The sequence below is a fragment of the Sinocyclocheilus anshuiensis genome, unplaced genomic scaffold, assembly GCF_001515605.1.
Source record: "Sinocyclocheilus anshuiensis isolate Anshui unplaced genomic scaffold, SAMN03320099.WGS_v1.1 scaffold1170, whole genome shotgun sequence".
Lineage (NCBI taxonomy): Eukaryota > Metazoa > Chordata > Actinopteri > Cypriniformes > Cyprinidae > Sinocyclocheilus > Sinocyclocheilus anshuiensis.
In genome coordinates this window covers 2,088,572-2,098,475 of record NW_015538055.1, presented here as the reverse complement: position 1 = coordinate 2,098,475, position 9,904 = coordinate 2,088,572, and the positions used below count along the sequence as shown (strand labels likewise).

The 9,904-nt window shown below is 37.1% G+C and overlaps 1 protein-coding gene across 4 annotated transcripts in view; it reads right to left on the bottom strand.

Moving 5' to 3' along the window:
- The window catches only part of LOC107682985 (periostin-like), a 13,495-nt gene extending 6,422 nt beyond the window's left edge, over positions 1-7,073 (bottom strand). For 2 of the 4 annotated variants that reach the window (XM_016479082.1, XM_016479101.1), the window contains exons 1-8: positions 6,851-7,072; positions 5,958-6,056; positions 3,379-3,443; positions 3,005-3,162; positions 2,746-2,910; positions 2,523-2,669; positions 2,296-2,437; positions 224-436 (exon numbers count right to left, since the gene is read on the bottom strand). In XM_016479082.1, coding sequence (XP_016334568.1) covers positions 224-436; positions 2,296-2,437; positions 2,523-2,669; positions 2,746-2,910; positions 3,005-3,162; positions 3,379-3,443; positions 5,958-6,056; positions 6,851-6,969 — 1,108 coding nt within the window. In that variant the 5' untranslated portion in view covers positions 6,970-7,072. Of the gene's footprint in view, positions 1-223; positions 437-2,295; positions 2,438-2,522; positions 2,670-2,745; positions 2,911-3,004; positions 3,163-3,378; positions 3,444-5,957; positions 6,057-6,850 lie in introns of all 4 variants that reach the window. The other 2 variants (XM_016479086.1, XM_016479093.1) reach the window with 2 other exon arrangements.
- Between the last annotated feature and the right edge of the window lie 2,831 nt (positions 7,074-9,904).

Sequence of the window (9,904 nt, the reverse complement as noted above, 5' to 3'; positions counted from 1 at the left end):
AGCACTGATAGTAAATATGCATATTAGAATGCTTTCTGAAGGATCATGTAACATTGAAGACTGGAGTAATGATGCTGCAAATGTAGCTTTGCCAACACAGGAATAAACTGCATTTTCAAAATATATTCAAACAGAAAACAGTTATTTACTTACTTTTTTTTTTTTGGAGATAAAAATGTAATCGAATGTAGTAGGATAAATGAAACTGAGAGGTTAAGCTAACCAGAGTTGGGCATGAGGACTTGATCGATGAGGTGGATGACTCCATTGGTGGTGACAATGTCCTTCTTGAGTACCATCTTGATGCCATTGACTGTGAGACTATCTCCATCGCAGCCAATCTCAATATTGCTGCCCTCCAGGGTCTCATAAGACGTGCCAGCCATGATGGCCTCGGAGCACTGAACAGAGTTCAACAGATGGTAGTTGAGGAGAGCTGGAAGAGAAGAAACATCAGTCTCTGTCATCCAAGCACATCTGTTATTCCTCTTGCACGCCTCTTGAGATATGAGGAAATCATGGAAAAATTACATTCATTTTCATTTTTTTTTTTTATGTTTTGAACGTACCACATCAGGTAAAAAACACAAATGGGAATGAGTCTGTTTGAAAATGCATCATACAAGCAATTTTGCACTGTGATTTAACAAGGTATTTGCTTCAAATTAATTTGCATTAAATCACTTGGCAAGCACAGAGTTTAGGCTGGGTATGTAGAAAAAAAATGTCCTTGCTAGTTGATTGCAGTTCTCATTCTAGAGAGCTTTTGATTGAATAAAAATCTGTGTAGTGCTACATATGTCATCAAATTTCTGATTTGTTTTCCTGGAAGAGAATGATTGTAAATTTGAAATGCCTATATCTGCTAAGTTCCCCCATATGATTGTAAAGCGCTTTGGGTGTACAGCAATACACAATAAAGAGCTATATAAACGCCTCATTCATTCATTCATTCATTCATTCATTATGAATGTTAGATGTACACTAGCATATCAATACAGTAGCTTCAAAGCTAATAGACATGAACCTAAAACTACAATTTTAATTTCATGTCCTTTAAAATGTGTCTTTAAAAGTCTATGGTTTAATATATATATTATGCAGATAGCATATAAATGCTTGCATGTAATCCATTATGACACTGCATTTCCTGTTCATTTCCAAAGGGAACCATAAGGGATCCTTGGGAGCCTTTGGGTCCTCTCTGAGTGAGTCTCTTAACAGCTTCAAGCCATTTGACTGCAAATGGAGCGCTCTGATCTCACATCAAAAGTCTGGCTAGGGACTAATAAGATGGCAGAGATCACCATTGTTGTTTTCACTGGATTGTAAAGCTAACAGCTGTTTCCTGTCTATATGTTTTTTGGCAAGACAAGGACGATGCTCTTTTCAGAAAGATCTTTCTCCTTTGCCCTTACAATGAACATATTTCTTTAACAGTTATAAAATCTATTCTGCATCACTCTGGAAAACACGGACCATAGGAGTCAAATGGGTGCATGTGTTCAAGCCGGCTGTTGTCTTACCATATTGTTTTTTGTGCTGAATTTGATGGTATTATATGCTGTCAATAGTTAATTGTATCAGGCATCAGTATCTAGGTTAAGCTTGGAGTTTTCCTTTTTCATTTCCCTGGCTTCTCTCAATGAAATTAAGTAGCAGATCAAATATCTTTCCAATTGGCACAACAGATTTGGCCATAATATTAGTTTTATTTTAGTTTTCACTCAAGCAGTTAATTTAACCCTTAGTGTATTTTAGACAAACGTTATATTCATGAGAGTGGGCATTACGTAATTCTTTTACATGATCATTGGGAAAGCTAATGTTTCCGAACTCCAAAGCAAACATCAACCACAGTATTTTGAAAATAATGTAAGACATACCCATAAACTTTAATTCTGCTGCCGAAAACCTTCAGATTTGATCTCATCTCCAAGAGGCTCAACTGTAACCCTGTCTAAATCTCAAAGTAGTCCAATAAGTGTGGCTATGGCACTGTTTGCCAACTGTCTGAGAATTCCAGGTCTACAGCTCAGGGTGCAGCAGGCCCATCTGGTTTGAAAGGGGGTGAAATAACACTCAGCCTCATTCAGTTGACTTAGATCAACAAACGTGGCACGAGGGAACCGCCAGTCCCTTGATTTCCTGCACCTTTATATCATTACATAAGAATAAAGGCTTTCTTTGCGCCAAGTCTGCCATCAATATGGGACTTAACGTTTCCCTTCGGCAACTTAAAGCACTCCGTTTGAGATAATGCATGGGGCTTTACATCTTAGTGCTTGGGTTTACCTTGGAGGGAATTCTTGTCTTCCATAAGCCTGTCCAGAATCTCTCTATCCAGCTTGTCAAAAGCATCATTGGTTGGGGCGAACAGGGTGAAGTGTCCCGGTTGACCCAGCTTCTCAATCAAACCAGATGCAGTAGCCACAGTCTGGACAAGAAATGAAGCATAAACGACTCATGGTCGATAGGTTTGGTTCATGGACTACATGGTTCCAAGTTTCCTTAAAACTTACGCTCAAAGTACTCAGGTCATCATCCACTTCGATCACATCCTGAATAGAGTTGCCAACGGCCGTGATGACACGGTCAATGACGTGGACCACTCCGTTGGTGGCCACCTGGTTGCCGTGAATAATCCTGGCACAGTTCACTGTGACAACCTGAACAAGAACCATGTGTAAAATTTGTTCCTCATGGAGATGCAAGTAACCTCCATTTCTCAAAATATCAACTTACCCCATTGGAGTAATGATTGATGAGCAGGTTCAAGTCGTTGTACATGGAGGTGGCGGTCATTCCGTTCTTGAGGTCTTTGGTAAGGAGACGTTTGTTGACCATGTGGTAGTGCAGAGCATTGTACAGCTCAATATTAACATTGCTCACCAGAGCATTCCTTACCTCCTATAGGATAAAGAGCAAGCCAACGCAAAACAGTCAAGGAATTACTCAATTTTCATGTGTGTGCTGGAGGGGAAAAGAAGGAATGAGATGTTACCGGATCGAGAAGATCCCAAGCATCATTACTGGGGGCAAAGAAAGTGTATGACCCGGCGCCTTCAATCTCCTCCTGTAGCTTGGATAGAGCAGAGTAGTCCTGGGTTTTTGTGGCTTTGACCAGGCCGAGGGTGCCATAAACGTTGTCAATGGGAGCAACTGCAAGACAAATGACACAGATTAACTGCACGATTAGCTCCAAGACTGCAGCTATAGAACTCTTTGTCCAACAATGTAGCTTTCAAATCAGGTTGCAATCATACTTAGCATACTAATCAATGTGAATTTGTATTTGATTGACAACATAACTAGATTTAACGATTTTCCAATGTCTGACTGGTCCGTAAGCAACTATTAAGAAACCAACCAACCAACCTGCAGGACAGCCGCGCATGCCTTCCAGCTTCATGTAACCTGGGCAACACTCATACAACACGGTCCTGGACAAAGAGGGAAGATATAAAACCAGAAGCACATGTGTTAAGTGAGTATTGGATCTAAGACATATGGCACCACTTTGAAAAAATACAATACCAGTAGTGTACAGGCTCAAATTATTTTTTTTCTTGGATGCCATTCACTAGTCGTTATAAGCTATCCTGGTTTTAATGATAAGCATCATTATTGTGGTTTATTTCTTTTCCATTTCCTTTAGTAAGTGATCAGCCAGATGCGAGTTCATATGCATTGTAACAGGCTCTTAATATGAATAATGGCTTCAATAAAATTCACCTAAGCTAATTATACCAAATATACAGCAGCCATATTGTAGAGTTAATAAATAGCTGTTAATGGGAAACAGGTTTTTTATAAGGTCCTCTGAGAAAACACCACTGGAGAGTTACAATTCCCTGAGAAGTTCTCAAAGCTGCTGATATTGAACACACTCTAGTTGCAGTAGAGATTCACAGATGTACACTAGTCAGGGTTAGTGGGTTGCCGCACTTGGAAATCTCCACACCAGCAAAACAGTTCCAACAGTTGCTAAATTCCAAGCAGATAAAACATCCTGCAAATCACCAAATGAGAAATGTCATCCAGCGGTGAGTTCTGTGGAACAGTGGACACTGACAAGTCTCTGAGATTGAGCAATCATGAGACTGTAAGAAACTAATGGAGGATTTCAAAGTTGTCCTCTATGTGATCGCCATACGGAGGATCCAGAAACAATAGTTATGGATAATAGCAGGCCTCTGTGTCTTCTATGGAAGTGAAGAACAGTTAAAGGGTAATTGAGGGATGTCAATGAGGTCATGTCTCTCTAGAATACAAGCTTCTAAAGAATCACTCCCAAAAACAGGAGGAAAACATGACTCCTGATGACCAGACACTCTGAGGGAATACGGCCGCATTAATCATTGGAGAGAAAGTCTCCAGTTAAATTTTCCAATTTAACTGAAGGTTTCCCTGGTGAGTCACCAGTTCAAAGGAACCACAACATTATGCACATGTTCAAACCATTTGGATGGAGCTAAAACCATCAGATGGTAGAGATATCTAGCAAAATATATAAAGATAAGCTTTGTAGAACATAAAACCCATGACTTGAATGAAAATGGACACTTTAAAAGGTAGTAATCTTCAATCTTCCCTCATCTGCATGTTGAAAAGCCATCAGTGATATAGTTTTTCATACCAGTCTTTGGGAGAGATCTAAGACATACTGTCATACTCATCTCAATTATGTAAGCTAAGCACACTAAACCAGATATTTACAAAGATTGCCAGACCGCTATGCAAGGTTGCCAGGTTTTCACAACAAAACCCGCCCAGTTCATACTCAAAACCAGCCCAAAACTAGAACAATCGCATTCTGGGGGGTAAAATACATGTCTTTTTTTCATTCCAGGGGCTAAATATAACGTTATTGGAGTCGCTTTAACCCACGGACATGAAAAACAACCCGCGTCAACAGTGTTAAAGTAGCCCAATTCCACGGGAAGACCACAGACTTGGCAACACTGCTGCTATGTAATGGTCTGAAAATACTCTGAGCAAAACAGTTCCTGGCTTTCCAGTAATCAAAACTGCAAGGGAAGCAGAAAGTCTACAGAATATCTCAGGCAAGTCTGGCTTTGCAACTAAGGAAGTTCGAAACCACTGGAGGTTACCTCACATTGGTGCTGTTTGATCACACATGTAACCTTTTTATGTTGCCACTTCCTCTCTTTTCCAACTACGGAAAAAGAAGTTGAAACCAGAGGCATGACAAACTCTGTTGTGGTTGACCATGTTGGCCTCCAGAAACCACCACATCATTACTGGAGCCTTCACAGTAGGACTTTGAGCTCATCTTACCAAATATTGTTGCTCTAGATGTTGCTATATTTTTTACATTTCACACGCCACTGAGTTCACTTAGTTTTGCCAAAGAGCTTCCTGAAACACAGAAGAGCCTGCTGACATTTCCACCTTGTAGACAGCTGTGTATTTTCGCCTTAGGACAGAAATTTAAGGAAAGGTGTTTCAACATAAGCCAAGCACTCCAGGCAAGCTCTACTGCTTTCTTTAATCATTGATGGCATGTCCTGACAATGTCAGTGGGTCTCACCATTTTATACCAATTAAGGTTCTGCAGTTCTCTTGTGGTTTGTAAGACTGAGTGCTGTAGTAACGCATGGAATTTGGTTAGTAGCAGTGGAGTGGTTCTTTTTCTAGTCATCTCTTCTTTGTTTTGGCAGCAATGTTAAACTGTAAATCTACTGTTGCTGTCAAATTCTGTACTTTACAAAGTCTTTTAGATAGGAAGCACTGTAAATTCAACTATTAAGCTGCATTTGGAGCTCAAGTAGGAAATCATATGTGCATGTAACTGTTGGAAATCTTCACGCACTCTTACCAGTTGGGACAGTGACCTTTCACCTTTGACCATCGGAGCAGCTGGAACTTTCCAGTTTCTGTCAAACAGACAGAATTTGTAATAGCCTCCAGAAATCATAAAACATAACACTTACGCTTTCTTTCCACAGATGGCCCCTTGGTACCAATTACGGCAAGTGCTGAAGTATTTCTTCTTTGTCCCCACGACTTGCTGGAGAGCGCACACATTTGGTCTGCAGAAAGGTAAAGGTAAGACAGGATGAAATGAGTAAAGCTAAGACAGAAGAGTGCAACAGATACGCAATATTATATTTATTTATTTTTTGTGACAGCATTGTGCTTTTCTTTAAAACTGGGACAATAAGCTTTAGCTTTGATGTAATAAAGGTAAAATTAAGACAATGAACTTTAATGTACCTATTTCCTTAAGAAACCTATTATTCTATAAATATACCTAAAGTTAATATATTATTAACTTTATTATACCTATTAAGGCCTTTGTATTTATATAAAAAATAAAAAATAAATAAAATAAATAATAAAAAAACACATACACCGAGTAATTAAAAAAAAAATATTAAAATAGTTATTAGAAAATAATAGAGTATACAATTATAAGATTATACACATTTATTAATTTTTGAAAAATGTAAAAAAAAACAAAAAAAAAACACAAATAACATTGTGTCAGGTAACCTGCATATATACTTTTAAATAAACTGTTTCATTCTTATTTGGATTGTTTTTATACTCCAAGTCAAAGGTATTATTCAGTATGACAATCAGCTTGACAACATTTTGGCTACACCAAAAAAAAAAAAAAAAACTTTTTAATTTTAGATAAGATACAGTTTCACAGTTTATTTATGTTGCAAAAGGACAAAGAAAGTTTAAATAAAAAAATAATATTAATAATAATAATAGCAATATATGTAAACACTTTAAATATTTAGAAAAAGCATAAATGTAAATCATAATAACTATTCTTATTTTGATATTAATAAATGAAATTAATAATATCTCTTACCCTTCTTTCTTTGCTCTAATACGACTGTGGGCAACTATCTTGTCATAAGCTGAGGAGTCTGCCTGGTCAAAGGCAGACAGCACAAAGAGTGCAAAAGCAGCTGCAAAGAGTAGCTTCATCCCTGCTTTCCCCACTGTGAGACTTCAGAGCAAGAAATGGGCTCCAGCTGAGGGGGAGAGGGCTTTTATAGCTCAGCTCTCAGCAGCAGGAGAGACTGACAAACTATCGGTGCACCAGCCTTTACTGTTCACCAGTGTGTCTCTATGATCTCACCTCCTAACACTGAATAAGCAAAACACAAAGAGTGGAGGATTAATTCAACAACGAGCTGAGGTGTGAGGTTGAAATGTTGCAGAATTCCTAATGAATTAATAATAACATACATGGGGAGCTATTTTAGTCCATATTAGGACTAGTGTAGAACTTTCACATTTTTTAAAATTTGATAGTTATTCTTTACTGGTGATATTTCATATTTAAGAAAATCTGAATCTGTGCAACATACGTACGCTGTTACAACATTTCATACCTGACGAAGGATCCAAAAGTCTGAGAAATGCTTCTGTTTTGCGTTTTTTCCTCATTTGAGTTCACATTTTTTTATTACAAAACATATTATCAGAATAAATTTAAGTGAAAAGTTAAAAAGAAATTTCAGAATGTCTTTGGTATGACAGCAGAACTCAAACATTTGTGTAAAACCTGACTATTTTATGTATATCCATCATTTGACAATGATCCAAATAGTATCTTGTTTTTCAGTTTAAGCAAGAACATCTGAGTGTCTGTACAAAGTTGTTCACATGCTCAATATCAAAATGTGTAATCTACATATAAAGCAAAATCTTAAATATTTCTTTATCATTTTACGTTTTTCTAAATCTTTCTAAAGTATTTTTCTTTCTTCCAAAGTTTCACGTTTATTTCCAGTTATAAATGAAAATTCAATTCCAGATATTTACTGTTCTCAGAGTTTTCGACACTTCATCAATCAGGCATATAATACAAAAAAAAGAAAAGAAAAAAAGGACTTTGTTTTAAAGGAATATTGTTGGTAAACCTGTAACTTAAAGGGAAAGTATTTCAGTGAAGTAAAACATGAACAATTTTGTGAACCAAAGGCTGCAGGATTAAAGTATAAATCAGTTTTACATAACACTGTAGCTTCACTCCAAGTCTTCACATATTGACACTAATACAAATCAAGCCCCAAAGCATCTGATACAGCAGTCTCATCCAGATTCATGTCTATGTGCTTGGCTCACTCTTGTGGCCAGATGCAAACATAACTATGAAAAGATGCTGGTATCTATGACAACCTTTGGAACCTTTTGGATGGGTGGCTCCATCTTGTGGAAATCCTTAACATCAAAAAAATAATACTTAACTGACATAGTAGCAGGATTTTTTTTAGGGCGTCCAGTCTGAAGACATCCATCTTTCTGGCCAATGCCCACCCCAAAGTGCACTTTGTTGATTCTGGTCTTCTACAAGAAAACATAGAAAATAACGACTTTTCAAACAAGTTTTTCCAAACACTCACCCCATCTGCCACTGGTCGCCAAACATACTGCCATTTAAGAGCCTTTTTTCTTCTGACCTGCTAACAATCAAATTGCAATGAAAGAGTCTTGGTTGACCTCACACCTAATAAACACTGACTCTGTCGAAACAAGATTTGGGTTATATTTTGAAAAATGTGATGTTTAAAACTGTCATTTAGAATCTCACAGAAACATGTTTATGAAGTGAAATTACATGAGACAGAAATGAAGACGCATCTGGAAATAGCTCCATCACTTTCTTCCCACTCTTTCTCTTTTCCATCTCTTCTCTGTCAGTGCTTTTATGGCTTTTGGACAAGTTATGCTGCAGTGTCGCATGCAAAGCTAGCGAGCCGAGAGACATTGGTAGTAAATATCAGAACATGAACATAATCCCCTCAAGCTGCAGAGGCTTCTGCTGTAAACAGATAGGAGATCACGAGATGTGAAAAGAAAGGACAAAAAGAACCAAAAAAAGAATATATACTGCATATATATATATATATATATATATATATATATATATATATGTATGTATGCGTGTGTGTGTGTATTTAAGTGAAATAAGATATTAGTTTAATAGAACGTTCTGTTCTCGGAACGTTAGTGTATAATTATAAAAACATAAAAAGAATGTTCCTAGAACATTAGGAAAAAGATTCACAGCAAATTTTTCATCGCTACCACATTTACCTCAAAGACACAGGGAGCGACTCATTTCAACAGCAACAAAGTCTGAGAAACTATCTGCTGACAATTTATTCACTGTTAATTGAAAGCAGCATGGTGTGCAGCATGGTGTGCCCCCAGATAAAGGAACTGCTGTGAAGTCAATTAATTAAAGAACAAGAGCAGCCACTGCGTGTTGCCATGGCAACAAAAGACAAATAACCACTTGTGAGAGTGAAAGATTACACATAGTGTGTGTATGTGTGTGTGTGTGTGTGTGTGTGTGTGTGCGTATAGTGAAAAACTCCCAGTATATCAAATATCTTCATTTTTCAAAAATAAGTTCAGAATGTAACAAATGATTAAGCATCATTTGGTGCGCATTAAATTGGGAGCGAAAAAGATTGCATGCTAAACAAAGAATCTGAACTAGCAATATGTTACCAGGAGAGTTTTTATTTTATTTTTTCAAATAATCACAGAAATATTACTGAATGTCATGTGGTTCATGAAAGTCAGTTGAAACTACTTCTAAGATCTTAACATTTTAAGAGTTAGATACTTATTCCAACATCACAATATTGAGGGTATGCTTAGAAATCTGTAACAGATGTAATCAGATGTATAGACATCTGTATTATGACTGCTTTACTTAGATTGCATATATATATATATACAGGTGCATCTCAATAAATTAGAATGTCGTGGAAAAGTTAACTTATTTCAGTAATTCAACTCAAATTGTGAAACCCGTGTATTAAATAAATTCAGTGCACACAGACTGAAGTAGTTTAAGTCTTTGGTTCTTTTAATTGTGATGATTTTGGCTCACAGTTAACAA